The sequence below is a fragment of the Staurois parvus genome, unplaced genomic scaffold, assembly GCF_062004578.1.
Source record: "Staurois parvus isolate SC_StPar_1 unplaced genomic scaffold, SC_StPar_1.0 ptg000025l, whole genome shotgun sequence".
NCBI lineage: Eukaryota > Metazoa > Chordata > Amphibia > Anura > Ranidae > Staurois > Staurois parvus.
This window is the reverse complement of record NW_028317821.1, coordinates 16,604,116-16,625,367: the sequence shown is the minus strand read 5'-3', so window position 1 is coordinate 16,625,367 and position 21,252 is coordinate 16,604,116. Positions and strand designations below refer to the sequence as shown.

Genomic DNA, 21,252 nt, shown 5'->3' with positions numbered 1-21,252 from the left:
CTGTTAAATGGACATTTCTGCAAAATGCACTAAAAATGAATGTGTGAACCAGGACTAAGGAGTTGATTTACTAAAACCGGAACGTGCAAAAACTGGTGCAGGTTTGCACAGAAACCAATCAGCTTCCAGGTTTTTTTTTTGTCAAAGCTTAATTGAACAAGCTGAAGTCAAAAGCTGAATGGCCACCATGCACAGCTGTACAAGTTTAAGTAAATCTACCCCCCGCAAACACTTTAATGAAGGGAGGTCACCATCATTAAATAACATATATGCTTGTAATTAGAATTGTATTTTTTGCTAGTGTGCAGGTTGTCTTGTGGATCATATTAAAAGTGTAATATTAAAGTTTTCTGTTATCGTTATTAATGAGACTTGACTACACCTGCAGCTAGTGGGGAATACAAAAAAAGGCAAGATAGATACTGCAAAGTGGAATGGAAATGGTTTCAGATCACCTGCAGCAGTGGAAGTTGAACAAGGAACACTCACCTAATTATCTCAAAACCAAACCACCTGTAGCTACCCTTCCAAAATTTGTTAATGAAATACGAATCCCAGTAGAACAAAGAATTAGCATTTTGTGTAGAGTTCATTTTCAGAGATCAGCAGCACCAATTATGTGTATTGGGATCATTTGTAAACACCTCGGCACTCAACATGTTTCGCTGTAAGGCTTGGCTAGAAAGGGAAGGGGGGTGGGGTGTCACACGTACATCACAGATCTTCTGATTCTACGCTGGAAGTTTGCTATGTATGTGGGATGTTGCCATTATTGGTACGAAAAGTCTCAAATGACAGGACATTTCAACATGAAACAAATAAAAATGATATCTAGTGCTTTAACTCTAGTACAAATGTAGACACGTGATAAACAAAACTTTTTAAAAAAGGTACAAGGCTTCACTTATGTCACCTTTGTTCCAATAAGTGTCTGACTCGAGACATGAACATAGGTAGAGAGTTCTTCACCCACAACACATTTGTTTTAGCTCAGTGAACCATTAAATAGTGAAGCCAGGATAAGAATGACAGTCCTAATATTGCACTCTAGAAAATTCCACTGAGACAGTCCCCCATAGCTACTCTCAGTTTTGCATCATTATTTTAGTTAGTCAAGACTTCAGTATTCTCTAATCCTTCACTCTTTTTCTTCAAATATTTTTCTTTCCTTCAAATATGAAAGTAGGGAAAAGAAACAAAAAAAAAAAAAACGGACATATCTGTCTAGGAAATGTGACAAAATCCTCAATATTTCATCCGCCTGGGTCCTCTGTTTATTTACACAGACAGGTACAGTGGTAAAACCAAGTTACAGTTGTGGGTTACCAGAGTGAATACAACACATCGGAGATAATGGCAAGTCCTAAATGATTGCATTTATAAAAACTTCTCAGTTTGAAGTGTCATTGGAACTTTCAGTATTTAAGTCCATGTGTTTACTGGGTCAAGCCAAGCTTCTTCTTCAGAGACTCTGGCATCTCAGGGGGAGGAGGACGAGGAAGTCTAAAGTAGACCTTCACAGAGTCATAGATAAACCACTGCAGTGCGGTCAAGGTACCAATCATGATGATACGGGCAGTCAGCCCCTTCCAGACACCTATGCATGGACAAAAAAAAAATATATTTATATATTAGAGTATATATATGACAAATGTAAAATGTATTTAGTGAAGAGAACAAAAAAAAAACATTTATTACGTACACACTTATGCGTCACACATACCTTTTGGTCCAAGCCTTTTAAGGACTTCCAGAGCAGTGCTTCCCTTTTCTTTGTTCAACACAGACACCACTGAATCAGCAGGATGGGAGACGATGGCGCAGAACACACCAGCTATAAAAGAAATGTTATGTTTACAACCTTTGTAAAACACATCAATCGTCAAAAAGCACAAGTAACAAACATTCATTACTACAACAAACTGCAGCTACTCAACAGCAGGAAATTCTGAATAAAAAAAGGTTACTGTTCTTTGTCTTATATAGTCTTTATGGTTCAAAATGAGCTGTCCTCATACTAGCCAAGTCCTGTTGGTGAGAAATGGTACAGCACAACACTGCAACCACTGCCAATAGAACATAATGACCAACATGAAGGTATATTACTCTCACATGCCAATGACTCAAGCACCTTTGACGGTACAACAACAAGTTGTTGGGTGTTACCGAACTGGAACTGCTGGATAGATCCAGCTGAACTCAGAACAAGTTAAAACACCCACAAAGGTGGATCTAAGGGAGCATGTTTAAGGATAAACTATGAAGATTGCCTAAACATCCACCTTTCCTGAAGGCACATAAATGTTGTCAAATCAAAATGTTTAAAACTGGAAATTGAAAAACCCTACACCACAATTCTGGACTGTACCTACCGTATTTTTCGCTCCATAAGACATACTCTCCCCCCCCCCCCCCCCCCAAAAAGGGAAAATGTCTGAGTATTATGGAGCGGCCAGCCTGGTATTCTCCCAGTTGTCCTGTTAGAATACCGGGCCGGCCACTTGGCTATTCTGTGCAGCAGAACCAGCTCCTCGATCCTACCTGTTCCTCAGTCTAGCGATGTCCTCATCACCGCTGGTTTCACCAGCCGTCTTCTATCCCTGGCGCCGGCATCTTTAGTGTGGGCACCCAGCTGTGACAGAGCATGAGATGCTCTGCGCTTTGTGAATGGCCCCGTAGTCTTCTGGGACCGGTCACGAGGACAACTTCCACTTCCGATCGCCTAGGCGATCGCAGTGGAAGTGGGAGCAGGTACCTGTCAAATTCGGGTACCCACTCCCCAAAAGGTCCGCAGTCTCTGGTCATCTCCTGCACTACGTCCACAATCTCTGGTCATCTCCTGCACTACGTCCACAATCTCTGGTCATCTCCTGCACTACGTCCACAATCTCTGGTCATCTCCTGCACTACGTCCACAATCTCTGGTCATCTCCTGCACTACGTCCACAATCTCTGGTCATCTCCTGCACTACGTCCACAATCTCTGGTCATCTCCTGCACTACGTCCACAATCTCTGGTCATCTCCTGCACTACGTCCACAATCTCTGGTCATCTCCTGCACTACGTCCACAATCTCTGGTCATCTCCTGCACTACGTCCACAATCTCTGGTCATCTCCTGCACTACGTCCACAATCTCTGGTCATCTCCTACACTACGTCCACAATCTCTGGTCATCTCCTACACTACGTCCACAATCTCTGGTCATCTCCTGCACTACGTCCACAATCTCTGGTCATCTCCTGCACTACGTCCACAATCTCTGGTCATCTCCTGCACTACGTCCACAATCTCTGGTCATCTCCTGCACTACGTCCACAATCTCTGGTCATCTCCTGCACTACGTCCACAATCTCTGGTCATCTCCTGCACTACGTCCACAATCTCTGGTCATCTCCTGCACTACGTCCACAATCTCTGGTCATCTCCTACACTACGTCCACAATCTCTGGTCATCTCCTACACTACGTCCACAATCTCTGGTCATCTCCTACACTACGTCCACAATCTCTGGTCATCTCCTACACTACGTCCACAATCTCTGGTCATCTCCTGCACTACGTCCACAATCTCTGGTCATCTCCTGCACTACGTCCACAATCTCTGGTCATCTCCTGCACTACGTCCACAATCTCTGGTCATCTCCTGCACTACGTCCACAATCTCTGGTCATCTCCTGTAGTACGTCCAGTCTCTGGTCATCTCCTGTAGTACGTCCACAGTCTCTGGTCATCTCCTGTACTACGTCCACAGTCTCTGGTCATCTCCTGTACTACGTCCACAGTCTCTGGTCATCTCCTGTACTACGTCTGCAGTCCATTGGTTCAGAATATTTTTTTTTCTTGTTTTTCTCCTCTAAAACCTAGGTGCGTCTTATGGAGTGGAAAATACTTATGGTACTACTGGTCAACAGCTTTTAGTGTACTTTTTATGTAGAGGGCAAACAGCTTCTTAAAATTCATGAATTTCTCAACCACCTGGAGTGATCTAAAGCAGACAGAGTAAATTTTGTGCACGGGTGGTGAAGTAGTAACACATAGCAAAACTTGTGGACTTACCAATATAGCCAGCAACAAATGTCACAACCAACTGTTCGGACTTTGAACATTCACTTCTTGGCTTGGGTACAACATATTTGTACAGTGCTTCAACTGTACGTTCAAAGCAAGCAAACTTCATCATGGTGTATGGAATCTGCCTCATCCAGAGAGGAGCAACTCCTTTGTAGAACCTACAAATACAGCACATTTACATAAGCTTAAAAAAGGTACAGGTGGAGTAGAAAATTAAGGGAAATAAATGACACTCCCTGTCGTACAATCACAATACATGTGTGCATGAAGTTTTCTAACACTGGTAGTTTTAAGAACAGGATTTAAAAAAACAAAAAGAACAAAAACAACACAGTAAGTCACATCACTGGTGGTGATGGGTTGCTTTTTTCCTTCTGGAATAAGCTTTATGGTAATACAGCATAAAAGGACAATATATTCTTCTAATTATTTGTCCGCATATTAGCCAAGTCCTATTGGTGATAAACGGCACAGCATTAATGTTGCAACCGCTGTCAACAGAACATCAATAGCCAATATGCAGGTATATTATTCTTACATGCCAATGACTCAAGCACCTTCGACTGTACAACCAAATAAGTTGATGGGTGCACCTGAACTGGATCCAGCTGAACTCAGAACAAGGTAACACCCACAAAGGTGGATCTAAGGGAGCATGTTTCATTTAGGAAGCCAAAACGTCGGAGGGGGGGGGGGGGGTATGTACTCACGCCCAGATTCCTTCTTCAGCATACATCTTGGGTGCCGCTTGTCGCAAGGTATTTGCATATCCCGGCTGTGTTTGAATACGGACTTTTGCAGCTTCCATTGGAGCCAGTGCAATATCTGCAAAGAACTCAGCACTAGCAGAAGCAGCTAGGTACACAGATGTACGCCACATATAGGAATTTTCCTAAAATATATAAAAAATAAAATACATTTCAAAACAAACCCTCAATTTTTTTTTTTTTTTTTTTTTAAGAAACAGATGAATTACGTATTGTTCCTTAAAAAAAGCAAAGAAAACGTCAATTACTTCTCAAGAGGGTCCTATTCGGCAATGGTTTTCATTCCTGAATTAGGAAACTGCACTCTAGGCAGATCCGAATAGAAATATGGGACTGCAGAGAGTATTATGAAAAATAAACAAACACGCATGAATTTGATAATTGGCCGTAGCTTTTACTATTGGTTTTTAAAAACATACTTTTAATAATTAAATCCATTTACACACTTAATACCAACTTAAGTCAGTAGGACTCAAGTTGCAACTATGTCAAAATTTCCAATAATTTATAACTGTCCCCCTTTTTTGTAACATAAAAAAGGTGACCTCACCACATAACTAGGCAACAACAACTGGGAAGTGTGCGTGTGTCCATTGATGGTTCCTTCTTCAAAGGCTGGCAAAGGACTCTCTGACTGCCATGACCCTTTTATATAGGGGCCCCAGCACCTTCTAGAATGTTCCGAGGTCACCTGACCTGTCACTGACCTATCCTAGTACGACCTCAAAAAACCTCTACAAAAAGGTTCTTAGGCACATGGCCTTGACTGACCTATCAAGGATACCCTATTCAATTAAGACCGGGGAGCCTTGAAACTTCTACTGTCGCAGTCCCATGTGAAAAATGGGGGTCTTAAAACCAGCTAAACCCCCTTTTCCCTTTATTCTGGAAATATTGCAAATAAAAAGGAGGAGATGTATTAAATTGTGACTCCAGGTCACCAATGGAAACAACTACATATTGAACCAGCCAGTAGAACAAAGTTATGAGCTACCTCCCTATATATGTAAAAAAATTAAACTACACTCAATACAAAGAAACTGTTAGGGGGCGCTATACCACGAATAACAAAACGGAACAAGTGTTCAAATTACTATACATACACATCAATAAATAAACACTTATGACAAAATACAAGCGATTCAAAATGTTTGTAAATTACATCCAAAAACCTTTCCACGTGTAAAAGGTCTGATAATCATTTTATATTCCACCTCCACCAGATGTGAGGAAAAATAGACCACCAAACTGTGCTCATGAGAATAAATCACTCACCAGACCAACATGACCCCTTTAATCTAAAAGAAGGTCATCATGTGCTTTAAGATACTACACTGCTCACACCAAGGTAGGGAATCCGGATCCTATTAAGGCTCCGCCACTTGTAGGCGTATAGGAATTGGCACATTTTGGATTTTTGTTGCCAGTCTCCATTTCCATCCCAGTTTGCATTTTTCACATAACACATGAGTAACACCTTAGGGTGTCACTGTGGGTATGGTGTTCTTTTGGTGATGTGCAGTGTTTCTGCACCAAACATATCTTCTGGAATTATGTCCAAAGAGTTTAACCTTGGTTTCATCAGACCATAACACATTTTCCCACATGCTTTTGGGAGACTTCAGATGTGTTTTTGCTACATTTTGCTGGGCTTGGATGTTTTTTTCATAAGAAAAGGCTTCTGTCTTGCCACTCGACCCCATAGCCCGGACATATGAAGAATACGGGAGATTGTTGTCACATGTACCACACAGCCAGTACTTGCCAGATATTCCTGCAGCTCCTTTAATGTTGCTGTAGGCCTCTTGGCAGCCTCCTAGACCATTTTCTTCTCGTCTTTTCATCAATTTTGGAGGGACATAAAGTTCTTGGTAATGTCACTGTTGCGCCATATTTCCTCCACTTGATGATGACTGTCTTCACGGTGTCCCATGGTATATCTAATGCCTTGGAAATTCTTTTGTACCCTTCTCCTGACTGATACCTTTTAGCAATGAGATCCCACTGATGCTTTGGAATTTCTCTGCGGACCATGGCTTTTGCTGTAGGATGCAACTAAGACAAATGTCAGGAAAGACCTACTAGAACAGCTAAACTGTATTTGGGGTTAACCAGAAGCACTTTATATTAAAAAAAAAAAAAAAAAAAATATGACAGGTGTGTATTGACTCCTATTTAACATAATTTTGAATGTGATTGCCTAATTCTGAACACAGCTACATCCCCAGTTATAAGAGGGTGTGCACACTTATGCAACCACATTTTAGTTTATGTTTACCTCCCCCCTAAAAGATTGCAGTTTGTTTTTCCATTGAGTTGTACAGTTTATAGGTCACATTAAAAAAGGTGAAAAAAAGTTCTGAAATGATTCATCTTTGTCTAATTTTTTTACATCGCAAAAACCTGACATTTTAACAGGGATGTGTAGACTTTTTATATCCACTGTACGTCACACATATAGTACAATCACCATTTGCATGAAGGACGTGCACGTTTGCATTTGTGTGCAAGCCTGGGGAGGGGTGGCGGTGAGATTGACTGTGCTTTAAGTTTATTATTTATAAAACACTTTTAAATGTTTTAATTGAACTTAAATACTATCACAAGGGGTGAACATCACCTCCTGTGATTGGGCAGCAATAGGTATTTTTGGAGAGATAAGGGATCGCTTAGACTCCTGATCCCTCTTCTGCCCTCCAAGGGCAGCTGCTTCCCTGGCTGTAAAAGGCAGAGATACAGCACTGAAACTGAAGTGCTGAAATCCTCATCGCTTCCAGCTTCATTGGTCACAGAGAACGGGGAACAGATTTCTGCATCTCCTCTGTTGGCAGCCAACCTGACCACATACAGCAATCCAGGACTCCCCAGTGGAATAGGAGAGCCCAGAAACCGCAGCCCCTTCAAAGCCCTGTGAAAATTATTGGGTGGCTGAAATGCCACTTGGATCACTTTTGTATAAAAGCTGCATCGACCACTGTAAAAATAATTTCGGGATTATGGCTGCAGCCATTATCCTGACACACACGTAAATGCTATACACATTTGAAAATTGGAAACCTACAAAAGGCTTACCTCTCCTAGAAGGTTAGAATACAAGATCTTGAAGACTTCATAAAATCCAAATTTACACAAGCCTTGCATGGAATACCCAATAAATGTTGGGGCCCATCCCTTTGCAAGTCCACGGACACCATCTTCCTTAAGAGTTACAGAAAACCCATTGAAAATGCTCTTGTACTTTTGGGGATCCACCTAGGAGAGGAAAATAAAAGATCTTCAATTGTGGAACTATAAACATTTGCATACCATCTCCTAACAGTAGGGAACTGGCTTGTAACTATATTCAGTATTAAAAGCCACTACCACATTAACCATTCTTCTTAGCAACCAAGTTTAGTATAATCAAAGTATTTACAGCATGCTGAGTGGTTATCTCAAGGACTCTCTTTCCTGTCAATTGCTGAGATCTTCTCTTTATTCAAGCCATTCCCATTTTGAAATAGCTTACTATGGCTTCATTATAGTTACGTTATTTATCAAAACGGGGGGGGGGGGTATAAATGCCTTGTAATGAAATAATTCTATTTGCTATTTACTATAAAAGAACATCGATAAAATGCAGTCATTTCAGAGGCTAAAAACCCCAGAAGAAATTAAATAAGAAGCTTTGCTACCCTAAGGTTAGCCTTGTACATGGGGTTGGGTTAGGAAGGAGGACTTCTGAATTTCTTGAGTTACATCAACAACTTTCAAAACAGTAAAGAAGCGGAGATAGGAAGTTTGTCATTATTGCCCATTTAAGTATAGTACATCAGGTGAACATTTTAGACTTCTCTTGAAGCAGATACCCAAAACACTGCAAAAGTCCTGTATTTATGTGCTATCTTGATATGGGATTTCAAGCCCATATACACGTTACTGGAACTGGAGGGGAAAAAAAAAAAAAAAAAAAAAATTTGACCCTGATCTTACACTGCATATCAATTTCCCCGATCTCCTAATGTCAGCTTATATAGGCCTAATAAAGAAGGAATTGATCAAACCTGGAGCAAATGGAATCTGGATACGTTTTCTAGCTACATCTAGATAATTTGAGCTTTGAATCAGAAAGATAGAGATTGACTAGTTGCCAAGCATAGTTGCTCCAGTTTTGACAACTTCCCCTCTCTTAACACTATTAACCACTTCCAGTCCAGACACTTTCACCCCTTTCCTGTCCAGGCCAATTTTCAGCTTTCAGTGCTATCACACTTTGAATGACAATTGTGCGGACATGCAACACTGTACCCATATGAATTTTTTAGTATTTTTTGAGACAGATAAAGCTTTAAATTTTGGTGGTATTTATTCACCACTGGGATTTTTATTTTTTTTGCTATGTAAATAAAGTCTAAAAATTTTGGGGAAAAAGAAAAAAAAAAAAAAAAAAGTGTTTTTCTTATAACATTTTGCAAATAAATATTTTATCATAAATCTTGGCCAAAATTTATTCCGTTATCTTTAGTATAAAAAAAAAAAAAAAAAAAAAAAAAAAAAAATTTAACCCAAATATTTTCATTTTTAAACCTTTTATTTTACATTAATGGGTTTTTTTTTTTTTTTACATACTGTCACCCTAGCAGTACAGTGCCACTACTACTTGTGGGGGGGGGGGGGGGGTATTTTTTTTTTTTTTTTACACTAATTGCTTTTACACCCATAGAGGCTGTAAAAGCAATCATTTCTCCTCTCTGGCTGCATTCTTGCAGCCATTGAGAACTATTGTGTGAGCTGTGATTGATCACAGCTTGTCACATGGTACAAGGCTGTTGTGAATAGCCTTGTACCATGTGACCTCTGATCATTCACAGATGTCACACGTGGTAAGCAATGATGTTAGAAGTGACATCTTGCTTACTACTCTGCATGTGATCACTGATTGGCCAATCAGTGATCACATGATCAGGACCTCGCACAGAGGTCCCATACGACGATCGATGTTCCGAGGACATAGCGGGCACCGGATTGCGGTGCTGCGCACTCCCAGGGAGTGCACACAAGCAGGGGGCGGGGGAAGGCCATTTATACACGGCCACCCGACCCTGCACTGCCACCGTCCGGCCATTTGTATACACAACGGCCAGACGGGAGGTGGTTAAACATTATAAACAGTATGCAAACTGGAAACACACATATCATGTACAATGCATATAAACAAAACTTGTCATGTTTAGCATGCTTGGTAAATTGTGCTTCTGACAAATATCAACTGGAAACATTGTTAGCATACCCACCTGAATACGACATTTCACCAAATCCAAAGGTACAACTGCAGTGTGAGTTAGACCACAACTGAGGATGCCACCAAAGCCACAAAAAGCATAGAACTTTGCAGAGCCATATTCGCAACTGTAATCGCCTATATGAACCGAAAAAAAACCATGCTTTTTTAAAAAACACACACATGCATGAGTAGTATAATATTTAGTACCCAGACAAGTTAATTTAGTCACCAGTTAGTTTGCACTCAAACTTCACTCTAACATGCATGTAGACACAAACCTGAATTCTGCATTTAACCAGATCTAATGGGACCACAGCAGTATGAGTTGTACCACAGCTTATGATTCCACCAAAGCCACAAAGAGCAAAGAATTTTGCAGATCCATAAGCACAGCTATATTCCTCTGTTTAATTAAAAGTGACACATTGTTTTACTCAGACTTTGATAGAATATAAACTGTAAAATGTGTTACATGCAGACCGTTTTACGAATAAAGTGTACTTTAAAACAAAGTGCATTTATCCTTTTTGCCTCCTCCTGACCTAAACCTCCCCACTACCCTCCTACAGATGCACATTTGCGGCTCTGGATGCAGTTGTCAGATCAAGGCAAGTCTCATCCTTGTTCTGCCTGCACATTACATCCCCAGACTTCCACGGGGCTGTGTCCCAAGGCCAAAAACAGCCCATGGATGTCTAGGGGGATGAGCACTTATCCTTTAAGATAAGATGGGACATGTATTTTTTTTCTGTATTGGAGTTACTAATTATATATTTCCAAGTACATGTCTATTATAAGCTAGAAATTAAAGAAGGAAAGGGACATAATGAATACTTCACAGCAGCATCCCCTTAAGCCGAGTACACACTAGACTTTTTTTTTTTTTTTTTTAACCAGTTTAGCCCAGTGGGCTGAACGAAAAAAAAAAAATTGAGAGATTGCCATAATTATACAAGCCCTGTTAGTGTGGCCATCTTTCCCACTGTGCCTTTGTGTTCTGACAACAGGACATGCCACCCCCACACCAGCTATTGGCACACTGTTGAACAGTTCCTGCCAAAACAACGGTTTTTGGCCCCTGTGTAACCAGCTATATTGTCATTGCTCCTACTGAATGTACTGCAGATAGGAACCCCATTTATGATTTACTGAAACTGGTGAGTGCAAAATCTGGAGCAGCGGTCCATGGCAGCCAATCAGCTTCTAACTTTAGCTTGTTCAAATACGCTTTGACAAAAAAAAAAAAAAAGGAAGAGGCTATATAAAAACCTGAAAGCGGATTACAAAATCTGGTGCAGCTCTGCATAGAAACCACTCTCCAGTTTCAGTGAATCAACCCCAGTGTGGATACAGAAATTTCCTCAACAATGGCAACCATGATTAACTTTTCAGGTTGCAGTACAAATGGCATTTATAATTGTTAAAAGTGGACCCAAATACACAGTTCACAAAAGTAGTATTTTACTGCCCATTTATTGTATTCTGAGCCTACAAACCATCAACAAGATATCATACTAAAGAGTTCAATAAGTGAAAGCGGAATATTAAAAATGTTAATTAGAGCATAACCAATTTTATTCTTTAGGTAGCATCATTTAAAAGTTAACATACTGCTAGGGCATTTTAGTAACTACAGCATGAATCAAGAAGTAAAATATTCCTTGCAACAAAATCAATATTCAGATATCCAAAAAGGTTCTAGACCAGGTGTCTCCAAACTATGTCCCTCCAGGTGTTGAGAAACCATGAGGCCTTGCAAGCCTCTGACAGCCACAGGCAAGATTCCCAGAGACAGAGGCATGATGGGACTTTTAGTACTTCAACAGCTGGGAGGGCCACAGCTTGGAGACCCCTGTTCTAGACCACACAACATGTATCATGTGATTTTTTTGCAATCTTTGGGAAAATTCCATTCACTTCCATTATGATGAGACCTCAAAATGTTTGATTTTTTTTTTTCTTTACTTTCAGTCCTGGCAACAGGGGTCACTAGGATAAAAAGGGTGAATCTTCCTAGTGGGGACACAGACAGTAACAAAAACATGACACCAACACTTCACACTACTGTATTAAAAAATAATACAAAAGGATTTTGGTTTTTAATACACTTTAAATGTAGCTATAAAAAGTGCACTCTCAAGTAGAAGATTTGAGGCTTTAGCCAAAGTCAGATAAATTGTATAGAATGGTGCTTTTCCAGATAGCTGCAATACTGTGCATTTCTAATGCTTCAGCACAGACAGGTTAAAGATAGCTAGAAACTGCCAAGCACCTTTATCTGAACCTTATTGAATGGCAATGACAGGTGACAGCATGTCACCAGCACACCAACCTAGATGCTTCTAAGTTTAGTAAAACACTACATCGTATTAAAGTGGAATGAACCGCACTGCAACAACTTTTTATTTCATCCCTCCCCTTCTTACATAATTCTATCTTTAACCATTTAGTTCTGCAAAGCAGCACTTCCAGGTTTCCGGCCTAGGCCAGGCCCAGTTCGCTTCTGGGATTGCTACATCACAGCTATCCAAAGAGGCAACATGTTACTAAGCAGCAACTATGCACACAAATATACACACAAAGGGTGGTATAACTGCAATCTGCTAGAAGCTAGAGTTACTGTACTAGTGCAGAAATCCTGCCATGTCTGTGCATATGCACCGCAGGTCTCTACCAGGTCCTAGATACCGTACATGCCAGAGTTCTTGAAATGGCAACATGGAAGAGGGGCAGGGGAGGCCATTTATTCAATGGTTTAGTTCCACTTTAGGTTTTATATTTAACCAGAAAAGTATTTTTGCGCAGAGTGAATCCCTGGATGCTGCACACTGACAGTTGGAATATGCAACCGTAAAGCAATACCTACATATACACAGGTGCACTTCCTTCAAATTTCATAAATTACTGTGTACAGTGACCTCACATGCATCTCTTTCATGCATTGTGTGACATGCATTTGTTTGCACATATGTATGATATTATGGCTGGAGTATTTTAATTGCTTTACATTTTTTTCTTTTTTTTTTTAAAGTTCATTCAAAAATCAGTGTATTGTGGTCACTATACAGTTATTTATTTATATGACATTTGAAGGAAGCACATCTGTGTTTATATTTCCTTCTAAGAACACTAAGGTAAAGTGCGCACACATACAAATACCTTATTTATCTAAACACATACAAATAATAAGACAGTAGACTAGTGTCCTAAAGTACACATTAAATGTGCAGATAACAGAAAGTAAAATCTCCTAACATTTAATACTGCTCATTAACAAAAGGCAGCTATGTACCACACAGTTTATCCCAATCCAGACGATTGCTAAAGCTCACCATCAACAGTAGCTGCAGCAGCAAGGTGTCGGACAGGTTGGATCTCTGGAGTGTTTTTCTTCCTTAAAGTCACACATTCCTGTCCCAACTGGAAATGTGGTGCATTGAACGGGTTCGTCCGGGCTAGCTGTGCAACGGTGGAGTACATTTTGGCAGCTGTGGGTTTAACAGAAAACAAAAAGAACACTTTACAAAGGTGAAGCACAAAAATCGAAATTGAACTGCTGCAAAATAAAAGGTTCAATTAAAGTATGGCTTTGATAAGTTTACCTTAAAACTTCTTCCATACACATGGAAACATAGCCATCGTAAGAATCCCAAAACCATGGATAATATAAAACTCAATCACAAAATTTCACAAGCAAAATGTTTGGGGGGGGAGTAAGAGACCTTGCAGTGTAATGGGCTGCTCGTCCGGAAAGGGGAGTGTCAGGCTTATCCTTTAGCCCAGCGTTTTTCAACCACTGTGCCGCGGCACACTAGTGTGCCGTGAGATATTGTCTGGTGTGCCGTGGGAAAAATTCCAATTTCATCTGTAACATGTGGCTTCGGCTCACAAATAGACCAATCATTAGAATCTAATGATTCAGTGGTCGGCAAGCCGCGGCTCGCGAGCCACATGCGGCTCTTTACCCAGTCTAATGCGGCTCTTCTGTGTGCCGGGCGCCTGCTCCCCTCCCTCCTCTCGGTTGGCAGCCCCAAAAGTCCGCGCGGACCTTTTAATCCGGCTTGCGGATGTGGCTGTCAGGATGTGTGTAGGCGGGGCAGCGTGCCGAACGTGAGGGGAGGGGAGCTAGGCTCCTCTCACAGTCCGCCCTGAAGACCCGAACGGCGCGGGAAGACAGCGAGAGGAACGCAAAAGGTAAGTGAATTGACACGGGGGACTTGGCTTACTAGAAGGGGGGGGGGGGAATAGTACTGTGGGGGATGAAATACTATATGAGGGATGAATTACTTTATGAGGGATGAAATACTATATGGGGGGATGAAATACTATATGGGGGATGAATTACTATATGAGGGATGAAATACTATATGGGGGGATGAAATACTATATGGGGGGATGAAATACTATATGGGGGGATGAATTACTATATGAGGGATGAAATACTATATGGGGGGATGAAATACTATATGAGGGATGAAATACTATATGGGGGATGAATTACTATATGAGGGATGAATTACTGTATGAGGGATGAAATACTATATGGGGGGATGAAATAATTATAAAATAATTTCTTTGTGTTTGATTACTATTCAAGAGAATTACTTTATATATAGTCAATATAGGCACAGAGGTAATTTTTTTTAACATTTTCTAATGGTGGTGTGCCTCGTGATTTTTTTCATGAAAAAAGTGTGCCTTTGCACAAAAAAGGTTGAAAAACACTGCTTTAGCCCTTTCACTGCCAGAGCTGTTTTTGCACAAGATTAAAAAAATAATTTTAGGCCAGAAGATTACATAAAACCCCCAAACATGATATATTTTCTGAAATCAGAGACCCTAGAGAATATATTAGTGGTCATGATTTTACCGCAAAATTTCAGTAAAAATACAAGTTGGTTAATTTTAGGGCACAAAAAAAAGCAATAGATTAGTCTATTTTTTGTAAAATATAAGAGGAGGTTGCAGCGAGTAAATAGATATCCAACATGTCAAACCTTAAATTTGCATGTGCTTGTGAAATGGTGACGAATTTCAGTACCCTGTATTTTCTATAGGTGACACTTTTAAAGCCCCTTATAGGTCATCAGTATAGTGTTACAGAGGAGGTCTGGTGCTAGAACTACTGCTCTCATCCTAGCATGAGCGATATGTAACATGTATAGCAATCAACGTTTACATGCTTAGGCGCACCAGCGTGTGCTTTTACGTTTGTACGTGCACACATGCAAGGGTGGGGAGATGTTATGTGCTTGGGTGTAACTTTAATTTATTACAATGAAAAAAAATGTTTTTTTTTAACTTTTTCTTTCATCACATAGGGGACAATGTCCCCTGTGACGATTTTTGGTGACAGGTTCTCTTTATGGAGACATCCAAAGTCTAGAAGACCCTCCCCTGTACTACATTGAATGTAATGTAGTGCACATCGGGGAGAGGCTGACACCATGTTATTATTATTATGATACAGGATTTATATAGTGCCAACAGTTGCTCAGCGCTATACACTATAGTGGGAGACAATACAGTTCAATACAAGAGGGATTTGCGGGCCCTGTTCCTTGGAGCTTACAATCTAGGAGGCATGTGAAAGCAAATCGGCGCCAGCACTGCCGCCTGAATGCTTCCACCTGACAGGTGAGCAGGGCTGAAGGTTTAAGAAAAATACCTGCCCGGAATTACATGTCCCGGGCATCGGGTGATATAAATTCAACATCCCTGCTATCTCACATATACATGCACACACATACTAGGGCCAGTTTGGAAAGGAACCTTTGAAGTGTGGTAGGAGAACTCCATGGTGATAGTGTACGGCTGGGTCACCAAGGATTTTTTTAAATAAAAAGTTTGGCCCAAACATTTTATTTCTATATACAAGTTACTTGGATATTCCTTAAGGAGAAGTTCATCTTTGGGAACAAGTTACATGGTCCTCCCATTTTTAGGGTAGAACATGCAACATGTTTCCAATGCTGCAGCTGCTGCCTGAACCCCCCCCCCCCCCACCCCTCCTTGTGACAACAGTACAGGGAGAGGTTCCCCATACAAACTGTCACTTTTTAAAACAGCGTGGCCATGTGGGGCTCTGCCCACATGGACGCGTCATTCATTAATAGAGTTCTGTGAATGAACTACAAGTCCCGACAGCCTTGATTCTGTCAGTATATCTGCTTGCCTATACATCCTGTATGGGCAAGCAGATATACTGAGGCAAACTGCTGATCACTGGTGCAATGCTTTTTCCAGGCTCCAGTAACAAAAAATAATAAATGCATTTTTTTTACCTGCAAAAAAAGTGCATTATTTTTTGTCAAACGGTGAACTTATTCTTTAAACCAAGATTTGAGCTCTTACTGCACAAAGTAAGAGAAGGTTTGAGTTGTTCATACTCCGTATGGAGGTCATTAATGCATCTTAGTAATATGTCAAGCTAACAACTTTGTGGTAGTGGTCTAAAGAAATTACACACCTGTTGTCTGGCTGGATTTGCAGATGCTGCAAAATTTCTGCTGAAGCAGATTACACTACTTCTTTATGAGTGGAGCTATAAACTGCTGGTTTTCAGAGCTTATCAGAGGCTGTTTTTGGATGATAGAAGTAGCTATGCCACTGGCAAATTATGGCTAGATTTAAATGCTACAAAGAAGTCAAATCATTCAGGAAATGAGCTACAAATTTCCACAACCAGTCTATAGTAAATCAATAGCCAAAACCAATTTTTCTTCACGATTTGGATAGAAGAGGGAATAGTTAGAAATCCTGGCAGTTTTTGTGCATGTTCAGTAGGGAGAGTCAACCTCTCTTTAAACTGCTTACCCTTGTTCATGATCACTGGTCACCTCTGGGAAGTGTAACCTTTTTGTCCTTGTGGAAAAAGGCCTAATTCACATAGGCGGTTTGGCCTGCACAGTGTAAAAGACAAGCAAGGAGCAATATTGGCAGCAAGGAAAAACCAGAAAAAGAGCAGGGAAATTTTTAGATGGGGACACTTGTGCTGGTAGCAGTTTAGAGAGGACAGCCCTACTTGAGAGATTTCCTCTCACTTCCTCCTGTGTCTATGGAAATGGAAGTAAAGGCAATTCTACTAATGGGGGCAAAAAAAATTGCTCCTTTTTCTGCTGCAAGCATTACATCGGTGGCAACATTGGCATTTAAAGAGGCTCAATTACTACTGCTGCAGGAACTCTCTACTCTCAGCTACGTGACAGAATTGATTTCGGCAGCTTTAAAGCCATCCAATAACTTCTATATGCTGTGAAAGATGGTTCTGACAATAAAAGGGTGTCTATTTTTTTCAACCTTCAAAAACACTGTTGCTACTACAAAATCATTTGTGTGACAAGGAATCAGCACACGGTTTTGCCTTTACATAATATTGCATCTTAGAATAACCAGGGACCACATCCCACCCTCCAATAATCAGGGACAAATATTGCATGGATTTGGCCAAAAACTTCAGTGGACTGACTCCCAGGTTCTAACAAAGAAGATCAGATAGGCCAAGGTTTAATGTGTAACTAAACCCAAGTACAAACCATATTAAATTACAACTTACTAGTCCTTAGATATGAGGCTGCATTCGTTTTTCCCTTTATCAGATGGTAATCTTCCCAGTAACACTTCCTGTCCTAGGGTGACAACATGCATCTATGGAGGCAGCCTTGACACCTTAGGACAGAGCTAAAGAATGCTTCCCCTTTCCTTAAGGGCCGACTCACACCACAATCTCTGCATTCCGGATGAGTTTCTGCATGCGCATTTTTTTGAGCCGGCCCTAACATAACAGTTCTGTAGACTGCAGGCAGAACTGGAAATAGTATTAAGTGACAACAGACTATACTTTCTGCTGACTTATGACAAGGATCTGGAAAGACCAACAACTATTTTCTGCACTCATTGACCAGATATACAACACTTTTGGTTATAGATTTACCAGACCAAAGGAAGAAAAATGAGAAAAGTCCATTGCCAGGATGTGCATACACTTGAGAGCCAGTCCACACCACATGCAGTCCAGTGTGTTTTTCTCTGCATGTGGTTCCATTGGCATACTTTCTCACCGGAGCAGTCAGTTCCAGTGCGGTCCATTTCCAGGAAAAAAAAAAAAGTAGAACATGCTGCATTTTTTCTGCACTGAACCATACAGGAACGTGGTAAAATGCATCAAAACAGGTGTCCTTATTTAAAGCGGAAGTCCACCCAAAGTTAAAAGCATATAAAAATCAGCAGCTCCAAAAAAAACTGTGGTTGTTGACTTAAATAGACACTCAGCTGTCTCTCTGTCCCGTGGTGCCCTCACACTGGCTGTCCTGCAGCAGCTACAAAAATTGTATCTGCTGACTTTTAAAATACAGACACTTACCTGTCCCTCGGTCCAGAGGTGTCCTCACCACCGCTGGTTTCACGGGCCATCTTCTCTCCCTGGTGCTGGCATCCTCAGTGTGGGCACCCAGCTGTGACAGCTTGCTGCTTCACATCCGGGTGCTCACTGCGCTTTGTGAATGATCCCGTAGTCTTCTGGAACCTGTCACTTGTCCCAGAAGACTACGGGGAGGGAGGACAACTTCCAATTGCCAAAGTGATTGCAGCAGAAGTGGGAACAGATAACGGTCAAATTCGGGTACCCACACCCCGTTCCCCAAAGGTGCCTATCCTTAACTGGGAACAGGGGACTAAGCCTTACAGAGAAACTTGCCCTTTTGGGTGGTGCTCTGCATTAAGGTGAAGAAAAAAAGAGAGGAAATGCACTGGAACATACATTTGGGAAAGCATCTGGACTGTGTTTCTATGGCGTGAACTGGTCCTAAAGCTAAAACAACACCAACCTTATCCCCCCGTTTTGGACGGAGCAAAGAAGGTTTAAGACCTCTGTCTACTTTTGGGATCCCACTGGGGGGGGGGGGGGGGGGGGCGCCTTCACTTCCTGTCTCATAGCCACAACAGTAAGTGAGAGAAAATCCCTCTGTAAGAGAATCCCTCACCGTCACCAGAAATAGTGTCCCTTTTGGAATATTTACCCTCTAGGCCTGTTCTGGTGATAATTCAGATTTTTGAATTTCTATTTCATCTCTCTAGGTGATGAGATAAACAGAGTGGGTGAATCTCCCTAATGGGGGCCCAGGCACCAATAAAAGCTGACAGGCGTTCTAACCCCTTCTCTGTCCAAAACAAAAACACTGTTTGCCCTCAGTTATACTTTAACTACTTCCCCTCCACCCTATAGCAGAAATAATGCTACAGGGCAGCAGGGGTGCGCTACTTCCCCTCACCCCATAACAGAAATACTGCTACAGGGTGGCAGAGGTGTGCAACATCACATATATATATTATACACATGTGATTTTGCAGTTCCGGGTAGGGGGCGCATGTGAGCCACGCATGCCACCTACCTGTGCCACCATTTGCGGCCTTGGCTGTCAATCACCGGGTCCCAGCTGGTGATTACTCGCCGACACCTGGTAATCGCCAAGTTCACCAACGGGGGAGAGACCTGTATGCAAACGATGCAAATCTGTCCGTCAGCTCCTGCACACTGCTTTGTACGGCTCTGCATAGCAGAGCCGTATAAAGCCGTGTGCTTGCAGTGAATCACACACAGCCCAGGTAGTAAAACAGCACACAGTTAACCCTTTGATCACCCCACAAGTTAACCCCTTCCTGTCCAGTGTCAGTGCTTTTTGTTAGCACTGATCACTGTATTGGTGTCACTGACACCAAATCAGCTCCCCCCCAGTGTCAGAATGCCCACCGCAGTTCTACTATAAGTCGCTGATCACCACCATTGTAAAAAAAATTTTTAATTTTTAAATTCCAGTTTATATACCGCCATTTGTAAATGCCATAACTTTCACGTAAACCAATTTACACGTATTTGGATTTTTTTTTTTTTTTAAGCAAAGACATGTAGCAGAATACATTTTAACCTAAATATGGCAAAACTTGTTTTAAATTTTTATACTGGACATGCTTAATAGCAAAAAGTAAAAAATATTTTCTCAAAATACTTTTTTTTTGGTTTTTAGCACAAATACACAGGCGATCAAATACCACTGAAAGCTCTATTCGTGGGGAAAAAAAAAAAAAAAAGGACGTAAATTTAATTTGGCTTCAGCGTTGCATGACCACACAATTGTCAGTTAAAGTAATGCAGCACCGTATCGCAAACAAATGGCCTGGTTAGGTGGGGAGGGGGGGTTTAAATCCTCTGGAGGACAAGTGGTTAACTTGATTAGGATAGGGATTAGGTGTGTCCATTGGGATTTTCCCCCATCCTGTGGCAACCTTGTACACATCAGACTCCCATAGGCTGATATCCCGGACATAAGAGTGGCGATCAGATGGGTGCAGATATGAGAACACAAAGCCTGGAGTAGGGAGGCTGAGCACAGACCGCACTAGTTTGACACGAAGCCGGCTCTATGACATACTGCAGTGCTGGCAATCCGATGAGGAGCCGTGCAGGGAGTAGAGTCCTCAACACTCCCTTCTATGGCCAGTCTAATGGGTGACCCTGAACACAGCCCACGGCCGCTCCTCCTGTAACCCTCCACCCGCCTCTCAAGGACACAGCACTCGAATGAGAAAAGCCGGCAACGCTCATAGGAGGCCCCGTCTACCGATGACACGCATTGTCCGGTTACCCCTAAACACGTGAAGGGCGTCCCGGCATTGAGCAACACTACCACAAGCATACAAAGCCCGGAGCCAATCGGCTACCGCCATAACCCACCACAGCGCTGCGCGGCCTACTCACATTCGCCTAGAAGATGGCGCTCACTCGGCCCTCGCCGGTTAACAGAGACCGAACGTCCTCCAGACCTAATGAATTTGTCCTTCCGTGACGTAACGGCAACACCCCCTCCACCTCTTCGTCGACATCATTGGCTCTGGTAGGTAGAGCCGCTAATAGTCCGGCGTTCCCATTGGCCCTTACGTAGGAAGGGCGGCTTTGGCCGTGTGACGCACGGCAGCACGACGTTTACGTACATTACGTGCGGGTCAGCTGGTCTCCCTGACTTGGTGTTTAGTGTATACATAGCTGTGGTTGTCTCCAATGTCACAGAGCGAGGTCATCTCTGCTGGGTGACCTTTATCCGTAGTGAGTGCATTGTTCCAGATATTTCAAGTTTTCCCTGATGAATGGTTTAGA

At 41.8% G+C, this 21,252-nt stretch overlaps 1 protein-coding gene and 2 non-coding genes across 4 annotated transcripts; all 3 read right to left on the bottom strand.

Moving 5' to 3' along the window:
- Positions 1-1,251: 1,251 nt before the first annotated feature.
- SLC25A3 (solute carrier family 25 member 3) lies at positions 1,252-21,006 on the bottom strand. 2 transcript variants are annotated; one of them, XM_089652059.1, is made up of 8 exons: positions 20,857-21,006; positions 13,436-13,591; positions 10,382-10,506; positions 7,913-8,092; positions 4,784-4,965; positions 4,059-4,231; positions 1,724-1,834; positions 1,252-1,597 (listed from the first exon to the last, which is right to left on the bottom strand). In XM_089652059.1, the coding sequence occupies exons 2-8, from the start codon at positions 13,581-13,583 to the stop codon at positions 1,437-1,439; spliced, it is 1,080 nt and encodes a 359-aa protein (XP_089508185.1). In that variant the 5' UTR covers positions 13,584-13,591; positions 20,857-21,006; the 3' UTR covers positions 1,252-1,436. The 2 variants fall into 2 exon arrangements, with proteins under 2 accessions (XP_089508185.1, XP_089508193.1); XM_089652067.1 differs by lacking the exon at positions 10,382-10,506 and adding an exon at positions 10,114-10,238.
- On the bottom strand, positions 2,006-2,247 carry LOC149471963 (small nucleolar RNA SNORA53). The gene has a single exon (XR_016306240.1). It is a non-coding gene; the product is annotated as a small nucleolar RNA SNORA53 (small nucleolar RNA).
- LOC149471962 (small nucleolar RNA SNORA53) lies at positions 4,503-4,733 on the bottom strand. Its single transcript, XR_016306241.1, has one exon. It is a non-coding gene; the product is annotated as a small nucleolar RNA SNORA53 (small nucleolar RNA).
- Positions 21,007-21,252: the final 246 nt, after the last annotated feature.